General features: G+C 38.3%; 1 protein-coding gene across 14 annotated transcripts in view; it reads left to right on the top strand.

Annotated features, from left to right (window-relative positions):
* Positions 1-18,318, top strand: part of PPP2R2C (protein phosphatase 2 regulatory subunit Bgamma) — a 193,354-nt gene that overhangs the window by 73,732 nt on the left and 101,304 nt on the right. For 2 of the 14 annotated variants that reach the window (XM_051798366.1, XM_051798365.1), the window contains exon 2: positions 1,846-1,937. The exons of 10 other annotated variants lie outside the window; for them this stretch is intronic. In XM_051798366.1, coding sequence (XP_051654326.1) covers positions 1,871-1,937 — 67 coding nt within the window. In that variant the 5' untranslated portion in view covers positions 1,846-1,870. Of the gene's footprint in view, positions 1-1,845; positions 1,938-18,318 lie in introns of those variants that run through there. 2 more of the 14 variants (XM_051798362.1, XM_051798371.1) reach the window with 2 other exon arrangements.

The following is an 18,318-nucleotide window of genomic DNA, read 5'->3' as shown; positions in this document are numbered from 1 at the left end:
TCAATGTGTGATGGTCTTGGGGGCAGCTTTTTGGTGATTCTGGAAGGGCTTTAGGCAGTATGTAAAACCTAAGGTTGTCAGGTTCTTTTCGTTTTGGTTCTTTCTGATACTCATAGTATTTGTCACATGAAGAAAAGGAGCAGATTTACTAAAACTCCTGTTAATGCTTAGAATAATCACTGCCTTAGAAGGTGAACAGAACATTGATCTGTAGTGCCTGGGACAGAATTAATGTTTGTCCTATTTATGTGAACCAACCTGCTGTATCTTATTTCATATTTAAATTCTGGATTTATTAAGTATGATATTATATATGTGACCAGTTTTTATTATTTCTCTTGGAAATTCCTCATCCAAATATCTTGGCCAAAGTCTCTTTATAATCAGCCATAATCATACTCCAAGGTGGTAGATATTCAGAGACACAAATTATTTTGTTGCTTTGAAGGGATTAATATTTTGGAACTTTAGGAAGAGGAAAACCAGCATACAGTGACAGATTAAAAAATAAAAACGTCTGGCATCTTTGTTAAGAAAGAGAGTGATGTGTAAATTTGTTTTGCCCAAATAAGAAGTTAACAATGCTATGTACTCCTACGTTAACTCTCCAGCTTCAGTAATTAGTGCAGGGGTTTTTGTTTTGGGTGTTTTTCTTTAATAGAGTTGCTTCTCCATATTATTATAATCATAATTTTCTTGGCTTGCTTTCCATACTTTTCAGCAGTTCTGAATTCTGTATAAACTTCACATGCATAGGCTTTGCCTTGTCTCTCAATTCACTTGCATGGTTAACATTGCTGTTGACCAAAGTTAAGCAAATGCAAGGAAGGCTGATATGTTTCCAATTAATTATTGGAAATTGTTCCTGCCTGTGAACATCAGTATTCAGTGCACACTTGTACCACAATGAAATAGTCATTAGCTTTGGTCCTCAGTGTCTAAACTTGACATTTCCTCCAACAAAAATCATCATGGTACTCCTGAAAGATACACAGAGATCACTTTTGGGACAAACACTTGTTTTAGTAGGGCTTTAGAGAATTGTTTTTGAAATTGTAAAATATTACATTTGTCACCATGCTCAGAAGAATGGTTTATTCATGCATTTCAGACAGTTATTTTTGTCTCTTTCTCTCTCCAATGGACTGCACTTTGGTATATACGAATCACTTATATGTGTCATAATAAAATCTGGGGGCTGAAAACCATTCTCCTAGGTGGAAATCATGGGAAGAGTGGAAGGTTTACTTTTTTCCTTTTTTAAGGGGAAAGGTCTTTGTTTGAATGGATTCTTGTGGTAACCCTATTTAAATTAATGTGGAAGTAAAATAAAATGCCTCTATGGAACTGGTTGGACAGGAGAAACAAAATACCTATTTCTCTGTTACATAATTCATCTAGTAATGGTTTCTGTAAAGGAAATGTGTGAAGAGAAGAAAATTGCCATTTTGAAAGGGAGGTAGAAGGGAGAGCTACTCAATGGTTACTTGTCCATGTCAGAGTTCAGAGATTATTTTAAACATAATTTCCTTAATTATTTTGTTTAGGCTGTCTAGTTATGTTGATTCTCTGGCCATGTCTCAGCTTGCTACATAGGTAACTGGCAAGAGCATCATCAGCTCATGAACCAAAGAATCCAGCTTGCTGGCCGGGCAAACCAGTGTAGCTCACAGAAGATACGAAAGTCCTCTAAAGACTTCAGTAGGAAGTGGGGGTTCTTCACCACACCCCCAAAATATACTGGCTCAGAGCAGGCATTGTCAAATTCATTTCTTTTTCCTTCACTTGTAATGTGGAAGGTGCTGACTGACAGCCCTGGAAATTAAGTCCTCTATTTCTCCACAGGACAGGTATAGCCAGGGCGGCAGCAATGCAAGCTTCCCCACATTGTCCTGCCAATGTTCCTCAGCCCAGTTCTGAAGAGGTCACTTCTGGAGGTGAGTGGGTGGAAGAGTCTGTCCGTGCAGCGACTGCTGCCAGGTGGTGGTTCCTGCAGGACAGGCTGTTGGATGGAGGCTGACCCCTTGTCTTGAGTGAGCCACCAGTCTTTAACAGATAATCAGTTTATGTAGCACAAAGCGGCGTGGGCTGGATTCGTTGAGGTTGCACTATTCTGCTTGGCTGCTCTCACATTTTGGTATTTCTTTGTGGTTGGATGGCACCTTCGCATTTTTTCTTTTTGCATTGTTTTGTTTCAGAAACTCTGTCAGTGCTTTATGTACACGTCTACAAAGTGGCATGTGAAAACCTGAATGCAGCCTGGTTGTAAATGTGGTAGAGAAAAGTACTTACTGGTGGCAGCCATGTGTGCAAGAGGAGCTGTAAAGCACTAGACCAGGAGGCATGCTTTGAAATGCACCAAAAATTGATAAGAAAGTGTATGTTGGTTTTTAGTATGTAAATGAGCTATTAGGTTTCTGTTGCAAAGCCATATCTCAACATTTTCTCTTTTTGTAATTACTGTGTAATTTAGATATTAACACCAATTAAGCTGGTAAACTAATGTTCCTTTTTAGATTATTTTACAGTTAATGAAATCTGCCTATCTGAAGTTAGACGTGCAACATTCTACACTATATGAAAATGATGAGTATGTATTGCAGTTACAATAGATAGTTGTCATCCAAACCAGAAATATATGATATGTGAGAGGCATTGATGACTGATGCAAGTTTTCAGAACAAAAATGAGTCCTTACAAGTTTGCAAATTAATTCTCATATAAATTTCTGGAGCCATTTAAATACTACATACTTCAAATACAGTAAGGAGTATTCTGTTTTCAGCCAAATTTACATCTCTTAAATATAGAAATATACTTGAGAAAATGGAAACAAAGGCTTAGGAAGGCTGTTATGTCATGGTGAATTGCTTTTGTAGCTTCAAGTGCTGTGTGAAAGGTTTGCAATGCCCTGATTGTTACTTGTAGTGGAGGCCTGTAAATCTGTTTAACTCTGTTTCTATGGCTGTTTGTAAACAGGTATGATAACAAGAGAACATAGTAAAATTAAATAACTGTATAAATTTAGGATTATTCCTGTCCATTTCCCCAAGATCATAGAAGAGTTAATTTTCCTAACTAATCTAGACTTCCTGAAGAGATTTCCTAATTTTTTTACTTTAAAGGATATGAATCAGAATAGTATTCATTCCATATATATAGCTAAAAGAGTTCCTGACTTTTTTTTTTTATTATTATTTTGTAGGGTAGCAAGGGATAACAGGTTTGGTTTACTGATAAAATTAGTCACAAAGTCCTGTTGAGAAGTCATTTGTCACTGATCCATGAGGTCATTTTAAGTGGAGAACAGTTTGAGGATCCTTGTCATGACAATACATGTCATTAGAAAGTATAATATTGGGCATATTTGTTATCACCTCACTTAACATTTGTAGGGTGCCTATAAATCATGTGGATTTGATTTGAATGCAGTGCAGATTGCTAACTCCTTACTGACACTGACAAAGCTGCAGAGGGGTGCAGAGTTGTTCTCCCACACACCTGTGTGAACTGACTCCAGAATTTCAGCTCACACCTCCCTCTGTGCCATGTAAACCTTTGAAGATAATTATATACCTTGTCACAATTAAACCTTTTTTATGGTACACTTTGTTTTAAATTTGAGTAAAAAAAGACAGTTAAATCATTGTCAGTGCAAACACAAAAGAATGGCCACAGAAACTGTTTTCTTCTCGCTGTATTTTATTCATAACACATTCATCGTTCTGTCTCTGTGTCTGCTTTCTGTGAATACTAATTGATACGGAGTCTGATTTTTCTGCATATTTACATTGAATAATTGTGATCTAAAGGAACATACTTGTAAACCAGAGTATGACCCAGAGCATCCCAGAGCAGGATAGTCCTCACAGCCTCCATCGTGGAGTCCTAGCTTGTGTAAGTCTTTTATGCTATGACTGGTCACATGAGAAAAGGCTTTACTATTAGATTAATAGTTATAGATCCCTGTCTTAAGAGTTTCCATTCTATCAACTTGTCATTTGATTGTGTAGCCTCACTGATTATGTCCAGGGACTGGGACTAGAAGAAAGTTAAAGCAGTCTTTGGAGAGGGTATATAAATACCTCACCTGAATTGCAGTGAGTTGGTTTAGGGCTTCAGGCTCAGTTTAAAAAAGTGATTTTTTTTCACCAACCACTGAATAACAGAGTTTAGGGAATATAGAATTTTGGGTCAGGTGTCAGAGCAGAGGTTGCAGACAAGGAATAAGAAATACCTTAGGCTCACATTGAATAATATGTGGACTTAGCATGGTCACAGTTGGGACACCCCCATGCTGAAACGTTGTTTGCTTTTCATCTTTCTGCCTGTGAAGACAATGGAGGTCTGTGTTCATATGTAGGTGATCCCTCACAGGTTTGGAACTAGGGCAGGGTACATCAGTCTGCGTGTGATGATCTGGAAGGAACTGTGTAATGTTAGATTGTTCAAAGGAAGCGTTTATTTGATGCACTTAGAAATATTTCATGTGTCAGTGATGGACTTCTAAAAATAAATTGCTGAGAGGCAGCAGAAGGAAATTCCTTCTAATCGAAACTTTATGCCACTGGCATCTGGAAGTAAAAGGGAGACTAAAGCACCAAAGCCACTGGAAATGAAAACTCATTGCTCAACTCTCAGGCTGTGCAACTGATTTCACAGATTTACCAGGTAGATATCATAGGCTTCTAACATGTCCCTGTTTAGAATGATTGGGATTGTAGAAAGGAATTTGTCACCTGTCTCTCCGGGTTTCATGAAGGACTTAAGTTTTTACCCTCCATTAATCTTTGGGTTGGCAGTTTTAGTCCAGCAGTTTGTGACCAGGATACTATTATCAATCAATAGCTGTAAAACAGTGTATATGAAAAATGCTTGATTTTATACTTATTTAGTAGTCTACTGAATATAGCAATATGCATAGCAATACTATGGCATCTGTAAGGGTTCAAGTGTTACCACACATGGAAATCATTGCAGGACCATTGCCAGTGCTGAACTCTTACAGGGCAGGAAATTTGTTTTTCTGTTTGCACGCTTAAAGCCAACCCTCCCTGAGACTCTGGATATTCCTGTAATCAAATAATAGAGAAATATGTATTTATAGCTTATTGCAGACTCTGTGCAAGGAACAAACAAGCAAATAGCCCCCGAAGTCCCACAATGACAACCTCACTCATTTAATTATTTTCTTTTGAGTGCCTAGAAAGTTGAGGCCCATTGAAATAGCTTTTGAGAGTGTCACCTTTAATCTTGTAGCAGAATATTTGAACTCAGACATTTGAGTATTTGAGAGTATTTGAACTGAAAACAGTTTAACAGAAAAAATATTGCATACACAGGATGAGATATTCAGACAAAAATGAAAAGGCGATACAGAATGTAAATCTTCTTTCAGGGGCCTTGTGAGAATGCCATCTGATTATCATCATGGCAAGTACAGTACAGGTAACCGTCATCCTCTGCATTCCATAAAATCCTGACTCACAACTGAGTTAAGTTTTCATAAAGTCAAACTATCAGATCAACTACAAAACCCCATGTGAAGTGGTTTTTTTTTTGATATTATTCCTAGGACAGCTAGTGAGACCTAACAGCTCAAGAGTATTGAGGTTGATGAAATCTGAATTTTCAGAAAGTTTTTTCTACTTTAGTATGCAGCAAATGAAAAATTAGCAGAATAAATACTGAGACTCTAGAATTGTTAGATTTTATGGGATAAAAGGAAGGTTTGTTTGCACTTAAATACTGTTTGCCGTTTTCTTCTTGGGCTCATCTGTTCTACGTTTGGAGTTGATAGAGAATTTCTCTTGTGCTTAGTTGTTGTGCCAGGGGGCTGTGGATTTTGGTAGATTTTCTTTTGCTTGATCAAATTCTTTAGGGTCTTCTAGGGAGATGAAGCAAATTAGGAAATGTGTTCTTTTTAAAAAAATACTTAAGAATATGCTTCAGGAAAAAGAAAACTTAATTTGTTCTAAAGGACAGATGCATGTTAATAAGAACTTAAATTTTAATCAATCCCTTAATTTTTATTAATCTGTAATGAAAAAAAACAGTGACTAAAATTCCAAGAAATAGATCTGAACTTTTGGTGAAAAAAAAATTCGAGTTGTTAGCTGGAATCTTAGGGCAAAAGTGGCTGGAGTGCAGTGGTTTTGTTGTAACTCTGTTTACCAGATCCTGTCTGTGGATATGTGTGTTAAGTGCTGAATGACCTAGTGTGATTTATATTGCTCTGTAGTTTGTCAAAAGAAAAAAAAATTAATCTGCTAATTAGTAGAAAAGAATGAAAAAATGTATTCTGGCAGTTTGGGACCAGGTTGGGAGAGCAGCATCCTGTTTGTCCTCTGGGATGGAAGCAATAGAGATAAATTCAGAATTGCAACATTTATTCTGGATAAGAGTTGCCTTTTTTTTTTATTCCAAGGTAGTTTTTACACCAAAATTGTTGTTTTGTGAGAAAAGAGTCTCTGTGCTAGCTTTCTTAATTCTATAACAGTGCTGGAGTGAAGGCTGCCCATTTAACTCAGGCAAAACACAATGGTATAGTATTCTTCAACCTCCAGAACTACAAAAAATATTCAAAACAATAGATGTGTAATTAGAAAGGACACTTCAAATGTAAAGAGATTTCTTTCATTCTGTTTTTGGTAGGATTTTGGATAGCCTTTTTTTTGTTCTATGGCCCTGTAGGATGGTGCTGCTAGATTAATGCTGATGCTGCTGGTTTCTTCCCTCCCCCTCCTTTCTGTTGCATCCCCCTCCCCATGAAATGTCCTCTTGGCTAAATGCTCATGCAGAAGAAAACTGATGGTGTGGCCTGTGAACTTGGCCTGCCCTAGTTTTAACAGCTGACAGTGCAGTGACTGTGCCAAGTGCATGGTGAATTTGCTGCCTGTACCCTTGAACCTCCTCATAAATGTATAGGGATTTCTTGTTTGGAATAATCTCCGTTGCTGGGAATGCTGCAAGTGTGTGTTTTCTTATAACTTGTACTGGGAATCTGACACAAGTTCTGAGCAGACGTCATGCTGTTTTGAGCTGAGCACTTCTGAGGAACACAAGGTAAAGGAAGCTGGGAGGCACATGGAGTTGAGCCTGGAAATACTAAAACTTTTTAATCCATGGTGCTGCTGTTTTCACACTGATAGAGATAATTATTTTTTAGTATTTTCCTCATGATGGTATTTTTCTTCCAAATATTTATACTCTTTTGCTTGTGCTGTTAGCTTGTCTACATAGAGTCTGTGTGCTGAAACTCTGCTTAGAGGTGAGTCTGTGTTGTAGAGATCTGTTCCAGGAACAGGACATGAATGAAGAAAATGCTGCTGTTTTAATGTTAGATACAGAAAAAGTCTTCTTTGTTCACAGGATCAGTTTTGTAGCATCAGTGTGCAAAAAACCCCAGCTGAACTGCTTCTTTCAGGCACCTGGCTGTAGAATTACATGGAAATGGGAGTGGAGGAGTGGTTGATATCAACAAATTTACAGAAGCCACTGTAAAACAAAACCAAAACCTCTCCCATCCTGGAAAGATTTATAAATAGGACCAGCAAGCAGTTCTAGTTCTCACCTGACTTGCACTTAACAGTTTAGCTTAGAATTTTCCTTGTAGAGCAGGAGATCTTGTTTTGCATCATCTGCAGAGAGTGTGTCACCAGTTACACTGTGCTTCACCTGGACAACAAAATATGTCTTTTTCTTTCTTTCCATGAGCAAAGTAAACGTAAAATCTAGACTGAATGTTTAATGATCGGGAAAATTCTCTGTTGTTGGTCACTCTTTACAAGATCCAGTGCTGTGCTAGAGGGAGGAGAGCCCTGTGGTATGAAACCAAACATTTCACTGAAGTCAGCGTTCCTAATTTCAGCAAAGCAAAGATTTCCATGGCCTGTGTCTAAGACTGACTATAATCTAAATGTTATTTGTCTCTTAAAAATATGAGATTAATAGTGGGATGTAGACAGAGGTGTATAGTGGGAAGGGGAAGGAAGACGGGAGTGTAATTGTAAAACTGTAGTGTGCACTCATTTAAGATCACCTTGATCCTCGTCCAGTACCAGGGGCAGAAACTCCTGATCGTGCCGGGAGCTGAGCAGCTGTTGCCCTCCTGTACAAGCTGATGCCTTCCAGGGTTCATTTGTGGAAAAATAAAGAAAAATAGAACTGTAAGCGTGGGAGTGGGTACACATAACAGGACAGGCTAAGCCAATGAATCTCTAACTTTGCAATATGTGTATGTGTGTGTGTTTATATCTCTCTGTGCATTTCATAGAATCATAGAATCAGCTGGGTTGGAAGGGACCTCCGAGATCATCAAGTCCAACCCTTGATCCAACACTGCTGTGGTTACTAGACCAATAGCACTAAGTGCCACATCCAGTCTCATTTTAAAAACCTCCAGGGGCAGAGAATCCACCACTTCCCTGGGCAGCCCATTCCAATGCCTGATTATCCATTCTGTAAAGAATTTTTTCCTAATATCTGACCTATATATATACTTTGCAATATATAGACTTTGTTTTCTTTTTTCAAATCAGAGTAAAATCTTGCATTTAATTTAAATGTTTTCTCTTTGATCTGCCTCTTTCAAATCTGATTGAGGGAAACAGCATGCTCTGTTATTGAAACATAAGCTGCTCTGCTATGCATTTTCTATTTTGAATGCTTTAGGATTGTTATGTGTTTCTGTAGTAATAAGTTAAATAAATAGACCTGTAGCAGCAATTTTGAAGGTACAAGCTTAGGGTGCACACATCTGTTGTGTATATTCGATACCTCCCCGCCTGCCCTTCTCCTTCCCTGCCTTTCCAATGAGCCTTTCAAGGTCTGTCTTTTCAGTATAGTTAGCCTGCAGTGCTTGGTAATGTTGACCATGGTTCTGTGACCATAACCATAATATTCTGAATATAAAAGATAAATTATTTTATCTGTTCAGTTTTCTCCTCCTCCTTTTTCTGTGTAGCCTCTCTTTGTCTCTTCTGGTGAAGTGCTTCTATATTGAGGACTCCACAGAAGGTAAAACTGGCATACTGACATCCTAAATCTTGCTTGTGGTAGCTTCTAGTATTTGAAGTTTTTGAGAATTGGGAAGGATTTGGCATTACCTAAGTGTGCACATGAATGATATTTTTCCCTCACTGTTCTTGCTGGCAGAAGGTCCTTTAGGGACTTTTGCCAGCAAGTGCAAGTCAGAATAGCCTCTAGGATTGACTGCACTGCTACAGATATCAGGCAGCTTTTCCTTCTTGCTGAGCTCAGCAGAACCAGCCTGCCAGTGAGCCTGATCTATCATTTTCGAAGTTATTTCATTTTTTTCTCTCAGAAATCACAGTAGCTGCAGAGCAGAGTGTTTAGCTCCCCATGAGAGTTGTCAAACATAACCAAATATGAAATTAAATGATTGTTACAAAATAAATGCCTGGAAGAGTAAGCTTTCAGTCTTAATGCTGCAACAACAGAGGTACCTTTTAAAATATAAGCTTTAACATAATTTTTTTTGTTCAAAATAAGTATTCCTTCTGAAACATAAGCTCAGTTAAGAGGGTTTTACACGTTGGAATAATTTTCAGGATGCCAGTAAATGCTGCTCTGTAGCACCACTTTCACTACCATGATAGTTCTGTATATAAATGTTGTGGTTTAACCCCAGCCGGCAAACAAGCCCCAGAAACTGCTCACTCACTGTCCCACCATCAGGATCGGGGAGAGAATCGGAAGGGTAAAAGTCAGAAAACTTGTGTGTTGAGGTGAAGATACTTTAATAGGGAAAGCAAAAGCTGCACACACAAGCAAAGCAATGCAAGGAATTAATTCACTGTTTCCCAAGTGCAGGCAGGTGTTCAGCCATCTCCAGGAGAGCAGGGCCCCATAATCCTGGCAGTGACTCGGGAAGACAAATGCCATCACTTCAAACATTCCCCCGTTGCTCCTTCTTCCCTCCACTTTATATACTGAGCATGATGTCATACGGTCTGGAATATCCCTTTGGTCAGTTGGGGTCACCTCTCCTGGCTGTGTCCCCTCCCAGCTTCCCATGTACCCCCAACTTCCTTGCCAGTGTGGCAATATGAAAAACAGAAAAGGCCTTGGCTCTGTGTAAGCCCTGCTCAGCAATAACAGAAACGTCTCTGTATTATCAACACTGTGTTCAGCACAGATCCAAAACACAGCCCCATACTAGCCACTGTGAAGAAAATTAACTCTACCTCAGCCAAAACCAGCACCTTAACCCAGATTTAACCAACGAATATGTATTTAATAATTAATGTTTCTTTTTGTGTAAAATAGTGGAACTTCATTTTGTGGATGAGAATTCCTCTTTTTGTATTAGATTCTGTTTGAATTCATATTTCTTTTTTAGTTGTTCCAAATCCTCCCCTGAACACTTGTTCTCTGCTTGGCCTCTAATACTGTGGATTAAAAAAAAAAAAAAGAGCAGAACTCCAGATGGTTCACTTCATAGAATGAGGGCACCTTGATTTGAAAGGCATTTACACTAGTTAAAAATCCAACAAAGAAAGTAAACAGTCTTAAGCAGTGGTCCTTAAAAATTGTGTATGCAGTTTCAGACAATCATGAGTTGTAGTATGACACTGAATAAATATCTCCCAGACTTCTCACAGGCTATCAGAGAGCTATCTGAGTCTGATGGAATGTCTTAGAAGTCTGTATTCTATTGGTAGGTATCCCATACTTTCTGATATCTGCTGTAATAGCAGGTGGTTTTCTGCAGCTGTGCAGAAGTGGGGTTTGGTTTCTGGTCATCAGTGAGTGGTTATAGAATATAGGAGAGGTCAATCCCATGTGTGCCCCTAATGGGCCAAAACTGTCTTTTAGTAATCTTATGATGAATATCTTCCAAACTGCAGAATTCCAGTCTACATCCTGAGACATTCTCTGTGTGCCACTGGGCTTGGAAGAAATGGTGGATGGAATGAGAGCATTTGACAAAAGTGTTGGTGAAAATATTACTCTTACATTATATGTGGTTGTGGTAATAATTGCAAAGTATCAGAATTGACAGGTGACTAAAAATGATTTTCTTATGTGAAAGAAAGTTTGTAGCAAGAAGATACCAACTCTGATGATACAATATAAAAAACCCTAGTCTCCAGAATAAAAATTTCCATTGACTTCAGTAATGCAGAGATTTAATTGGATGGTTCAACTCTGCCCTAAGTCAGGATCAGATGCATATCTTTCTTGTTTATACTGTGATAGCACTGAGTCACTGGGCACAGCTCGTTCTGTAAACACACAAGAAGGAGGTGGTCTCTGCCCAGAGGAATGTTAGTGTTAAGTATAAGACAAGCAAGTGACAACGTGAGGGTGTATGGGGCAACACAGGGTCATGGTGACAGGTCAGCACAAGAAGCAGCTGTAATATGAACCTGGCTGCCAAGTGTCTTTATTTTATGATAATCCGTTTGTTGCAGTGCCCTGAGGAATATGGTTTGTTTTAGCTGCACTCAGAGCTGAAGTTAGATCAAGCTGATCATCCAGTCTCTGAAAACATTCTTCACATTGAAAATATTCTCACATTGTCCTTCATCACTATTTTCTGCAAATAACGATGCAGTAATAATTATTAACACTATAATAACTAACTGAGCAACTGTACTTATACTCAGTTGTGTGACAGTCTTGCACACCCTGGGACTCCAGTGGTTACTTCAAAAAACCTAACTCAGAGAACTTTGCTGGTTACCAGTGAACTATGAGAAACATTTCCTCTGGTCTCTGACATACTGGTTCTTCTTTAATCCATGCAGCAAAATACATAGAAATGTACCTGAGGTTTCCTCAAAAATCCACAACTTAAATATTAGAAAGAAAAAATCAATGGCAGTCATCATGTTGTTGGACAAACCTAGAGGACTTCACGTGGATGAGAGAGTCTTAAGCAATTTAACCATAGAATCACAGAATATGCTAAGTTGGAAGGGACCCATCAGGATCATTGAGTCCAACTCTTGGCCCTGTGCAGGACACCCCAAGAATCTCACCATGCCTCTGGGAGCATTGTCCAAATGCTTCTTGAGATCTCTCAGGTTTGGTGCTGTGAACCCTTCTCTGGGGAGCCTGTTCCAGTGCCGAGCCACTGGAATCTCAGTGTAAGTAGATTTGACATGGATGTTTTTGTGTTTATTTAAAAGACCTGTACTGTAAAAATTTGTCACCATATTGTGTAGTTTGAATGTGGTGCAATAAATCTATAAGCCTTGTCATGGGGACCTGACATGCCTTAAGTGCATTATGTGCCCACAAGTGGCCCTTCGGTGAGGTAAAGGACTGGTGGGGCAGGGGTCAGGACAGAGTAAATGCTCTCCAAAGTGGCTTTTCTGCAAAGATGTTAAGATATTTTCTTGTTTACTACCAGACTCCAGGCAAATTCAGTCTCTCTCTCTCTCTCTGATGGAATTCTAGGCTGTGATTGATTCATAATCTATCCTCAGAGATTTTTTATGACCTCAGATATTCCTAGCTAAACCGGATTTGAATTGTGTTCAGCTGGTCTCAGCAACAGATGTCAGATATCACTGAATAATGGGGGGTCATGCAAGAGAAAGGCAAGAATATTCACTTTGTGTAATCTTGACCAAATGAATCTTTTGTTCACTGCATGTTTTTCAAAATAATTTTGTATTTTTACTATTAGTGAAATATTAGGATATAGATAATGTATAAGTATTGCTGTGAAATTGAGTAAAAATGTATTGGGAACATGTCTTGCTCCAGTTTACTTTTCATTCATTTTTCAACCATTATTAAATGTTAAAATAAAAAATAAGAGAATTACAAGTGGTTCCATAAATCAATATGTGTCCTGAACTGCAGAGCAGGTAATTTTTATAAGAGGGCAAGCCCCTGTGTTTATAATAAATCAAGTTCATTATCTTTTGAGCTTCCTGATTAAAGTAATTAGTCATTTATGCTGATACAAAGTCAACAGTGAATACTTCGCTTTGTTTCACAAATATTGAATCTTAACTTGTTTTGTAAGGGTCATTGGTTATAAGCAGCTGCATATTGTAATGTAAATTTGTTGTTTTGTTGGTGGGGAAGTAGTTTCTGCCAATGCAAATTAATAAACCAAGCAACTCTCCTGCAGTTAGAACAAACTGCCTTGAAGATTGTAACACGAAAACTAATATGCAGTGTCAGATAGGACATAGGTGGAGTGAGGCAGGGAGTTGGTAGTAACTCTTAGTGCTGAGGAGAAGGTCTCAAGGTTAGTGGGGGTGCTGCAGGGTGTGCAGCTGGCTACCTCTCAGGAAGGCTGTGCAGGCTGCCCCACTCCTGCAGCAGCTGTGCTTGGAGCTGCCCATTCCCACAAAGCACTGTGGAGAGGTCTGGCTAATGTAATTCTCAAAATCTTTGGAAATTTGAGAACTGCATATGCTTTTATATCTGCAAAATACTGTTGTTACCTGAGGAGCTTCACTTTGGAATATGAGTTCTCTCCAACCAGGTGTAAAACACAGGTTGTTACCAAGCTAAAATTCCTGGTTTTGAGCCATGGAAAAGCATGCACAAAATCAGACTTCCTCCTGCTCTGTTTTAGCTGTTGGTAAGGTCAGTCTGTTCTGGGGTAGGCTCAAAACCAGCTTATCTTTCAGTATGAAAATATTGTGTGCATCTGGAGTGGGATAGTTTCTGTATTTCCAGGCATCAGTTCTGACCAGTAAGTACTTGGCATCATTTTTTTAAGAGTTACCCTTAGACTGGAATAAATGCATACATTGAGGACAAAAGGTGATGCTTCCTTGGAGAACAGATGTTCAGAAGTGTCCTGAGCTGTTTTTGGATATTAGTTGGGTATGCCTGTGTTCATAGGTAGAACTAGGTAGGATGAGCCTAGTAATTTGAGTGTAAGTCTAGCTTTTCCTCTGATGATCAAGTGGTAGAAGATCTGTGAAAATGTAGCATTAGAAAGGACCTAGTGATCTACTTTGACTACAACTTCTATATAAATAAAATAAGTCTGTTTTCTGATTTGATTTTTATGTACTATTCCAATTCAAGTGTAATTGTGAATCTCCAAATTCTTTCTTTTCATATTAGATTACATCCTTCGGGGTTAAAATAAGTGAAACCTTTCCAGCAGTTACTTTGGTGACCTGCTGTGCAAACTAATAATGCCATGCTAATCTCCAAAGGAGTGTCAGTCACAGTCACATTTGAATTTCAGTATTTCAGGAAGGAGACAATCAAGAGAGGGAAATTAGCTGAACTAGTGCTATTTTGTATTATTTTAAAATTTATAGTCAAGCAATTACATCAAGAATGGGAGGTGTGTTTTAAGGAGGTAAAGTTTTGTTTACAGGCTTTTTTTGTGAACTACAATTGTAAAATATTAATAAGGAGACATCACTATATGTTCTTCTTTCTTTTAGCTTATACTCCAGTGATAAATAAGTAATAACATATAGGATGAGGGTTTGAGATATTCAGCATATAAAAGAGGGTGATTGTGACTAAGTGCAGGTTAACACATGAACTCTGACATTTATTTTCTCGATTGTTAGTGATGAAACCGCACAATTTTCACAAGGAAGCTTAAGTGTTCTTTAGAGAAAGACTTTGCATATGCTAGGACAAATAAAATAGGTATTTTTCAGAGATTGTTTATTTCTAAGCATTCTAGCGTTTTCCACACTAAAAAAAAAGGCAGACTACAAGAAGTCTCCTAAAAGGATGAACATTGTAATTTGAAAAGAAAATAGGTACTCGTGACTGTTCACCACCTGGGTATTAATGCAGGCAATTACAGGGTCCTGCTTTTCAAACATTATTATGTTAGAGCAAGAAAAGAGCCAATATTGTATTTTATATGACCTTTCTAATACTATATATACACATATAGATTTGTGTTATTTGTCTCGGATTCACTAAATGTTTCTTATGTGTGGCTCAAGGCATTTATTTATTGCAAGGCTTCAAGCTGTGGTAAGCAAGGTCATAGATTAAGAATTGATTTCCACAGTTGCTCTAGCATACAAACTAAATTTCTCTTGGTTGGTTATAAAAACTACAACTGGGCATAAATTCCGCTTTTCAACATTGTCTTGAAAATGAATGTTAAAGCAAATGAGAAAATACTCTGTGTGTTGTGTGCTTCATTTAGACTTTCAGCTAAAACTTAAGGAAAGCAAATTTATTTTATTCTGCAAAATACTAAGTAAAACTGTGCTAGTAATAAAGTTTTTATTTCACTTGGGGTTTTTTTGTTATGACTATTATTTTTTTATTCAGATTTTCTGGATAGTTTCTGTCAAATCATATTTTGATCAATATCTTGTTTAGTCCTTTGTTTCTGCTATATGCTCCCAGAGTAATTTCTAATTACAACAGGGCTTTCAAACTGGAATATAGTTTCTTTCTTTTGGAAACAGACAATCCTACTAGAAATAGAAAATCCTAGTGTTTTGTTAGCATTGTCTATAATGTGAAACACATCATCTTTTAAACTGTATTTAGACTGCAAACTGAAAATTCACTGGACCAAGGAAGTATGTTCTGCACGTGTTCTTAAAGTGTTCTTTGTGCATTTTGATGTTGGGTTTTACTTTTAAGGTGTGCTTTGTGTTGGTCACAGTAGTAGAGCTAAACCATGTGCAGCAATCAATTTGTTTCAACGTGAATTCACTCTGATGAATCTTTGCCACAATACACAGATTCCTGGTAACTACATGATAAACCTTAGGTCGTGGAAATTGGCTTCTTAGATGCATCTTTAAAGAAAATATTTCTGCTATAATATCTTGCCCTCTGGTTTTGGATTAGTATGCCTAGAGCGGAAACCATAATTTGTGGTGTGTTTTCAGATCACAATCAACATCATCAGGTGGCTTTAAAAAATATTAGCTTGGACTCTGCTGTTCTGCACATGTCATAGTTAGTGTTTCTGCTATTAACAGAGGAACTAAATTGTAAAATTATTTTTCTAAGGTAACAGAGAGTATTGTCTTGGCTTGATGGGAATTCTTGGTTTGCAGGGCACAGTCCACACTGTACCTTATAACACTGGCCTGTAAGGAAGAAAGTAGTGTGTCAAATGTTTTGTGGTACTCTGTTTTACTAAATCAGAGGCTGAATTGCCAACCCTTTTTTTTTACAGAAGTCACATTATGAATGTAAAGAAAAGCAGTTGGAAAGCAAAGTGTTGTGTGATGAGAGTGGTGAAATAGTTTGGTGACTAAAACAGATAGGGATTTAAAATATAAACTTCATTAAGGAAAAAATGTGTGTGGAAATGAAGTACCTCAGACATAGAAATTACTCCTCAATTCAGATGGATGTTTTGGAGAAGTTGTGAAATTCATCTGTTGGTAGTGATTCTTATCCCATCCCTGAACTGTATTTCTGCAGGATTAGAATACACGGACCTTTTTTCATGGGTGTTTCTAGCAAACCAGTTTGTTAGCACTTGACCTTATTTTGCAAAATCTTGAGTGGCAGGCTTATTTTGGTGTTTTGAAAACTGAGGATTTTCACGGTATTGAAAATGCCCATGTCCACAGCAAAATTCCTTTTTACTTCCTTGAGATTTCCATATGGAGATATCTCAAAACAATTCAGCTTTGTGGTGAAATGCGGTGAATCTGTTCAACTCAGACTTTCTTGGAATAATAAAACAGTCTCACTGAAAGCCTTGTTAGGAAGGAATTACGATTATCAAGTCTGGTAGTCAGGAAGGCTTGTTGTTAGTGTATTACTGCAGGACAACTCAAGCATGGTTATGCCTGGCTGAATAAAAGATTTATGCCCATTTCTAAATGTAGATTTCTTTTTTTGAAAAACACTGAAATATGTATGAAGAATTTTGGACTGATTCATTAACTTTGAATAAATTCCTGTGACAAATGAGGGACATGAAGAGAAAGCAAAAATAAATAGTTGAGCAAGACTCTTTATGTGAGGTTGGCTGCCTGCAGACACACAGGACTAGTACAGATAGATCACTGATAATTCATTGTAGATCCACCTGCTGGTAAACTTTGAGAAACAGAACCTTTCCTGAAGCAGATACGGCACCGGCCTCCTCTGTATTGATGTAGTGGTACAGATTTTCAGATTTTTTTCTTTTCTCCTGTCCTACTCCAAGGCAGGGGAACCAGTTGGAAGAACTGCTGATCAGTTTTATTCTGCTCCTATGATAAGGTTGGTATATAGTAGTGCTACAGATCTGGTACTCTACCTTTGGGTCCTTCTTGACATCAGATGTTTTCCTAAAAGCTACAAAGCCAGTCTCTCCAGTCACCTAATTCTCATGCCCAGTATGTTCTCAGCATAGATCCATTCTCTAGTAACACTCAGTGCAAACCATTAAAAAAACAGTGTTTCCAACAAACAGAACACAAAAGGCTGGTGAGCAGGGAGAGGGAAGGAGTCCTGCCTGTTGTGCCCTCTGCAGTGTGCCCCACAGAGAGAAAAGAATGGAGGGAGGTGAAGGGAGGTGAACCATCTGTTGTATAAACTATCTGAAAAAGACCCTCTGAGATTTACGGGAAGGAGTCAACAGTGTATATTTGAGGAAGGTCTGTCTAGCTACAGCCTAGAAGTTTGGTTTTATGTAGGAATGTGTTGTGAAAAATGCTATTTGGAAACGTGCACCTACAACATGTATTTGGGACTGCTGGGGTTTTTGAGTTAGCAGAGAAGTGTGCTGCTGTGGTGACTTAGGGCCCCAAAGATGATCAGCAGGCTGTCACACTTCTCCTATGAGAAAAGGCTGAGAAAATTGAGATGGTTCAACCTGGAGAAGAGAAGGCTCCACAGTGACCTCGTTGTGGTCTTTCAGTGTCTAAAGGGGGGCTAAAAGAGAGCTGGAAAGGGACTTTTTACATGGGCATATAGGGACAGGACAAGGGGTAATGACCTTAAACTGAGAGAGGGCAGGTGTAGATTGAGTATTAGGAAGAAATTATTTTCTGTGGGGGTGGTGAGACACTGAAACAGGTTGCCCCTAGAAACTGTGGATGGCCCATCTCTGGAAGCGTTCAAGGACACATTGGATAGGGCCCTGAGCAGCCTGATCTAGTGGAAGGTGTTACTTCCCATGGCAGGGGGTTGGAACTAGATGATCTTTAAGGTCCCTTCCAATCCAAACCATTCTATGATTCTGTGACTTCAGTCTTTCCTTTACATTTTAATTCTGACATGTTTGTTATCTCAGAACTTGATGTGAAATCTAGAAAACTCTGTGATCTTTCTGGCTTTAATTGGAAAATTAAACCTGTCAAGTTCCCTGAAGGTTTAAAGTGTGTAGATGTAAATACTCTTATCATACTGGCATTTTTGTAACACAATTTT

The sequence above is a fragment of the Manacus candei genome, unplaced genomic scaffold, assembly GCF_025592945.1.
Source record: "Manacus candei isolate 608988 ecotype Guabito, Panama unplaced genomic scaffold, ASM2559294v1 h1tg000048l, whole genome shotgun sequence".
NCBI classification, from domain to species: Eukaryota; Metazoa; Chordata; class Aves; order Passeriformes; family Pipridae; genus Manacus; species Manacus candei.
This window is presented reverse-complemented; position numbering and strand designations above follow the sequence as displayed.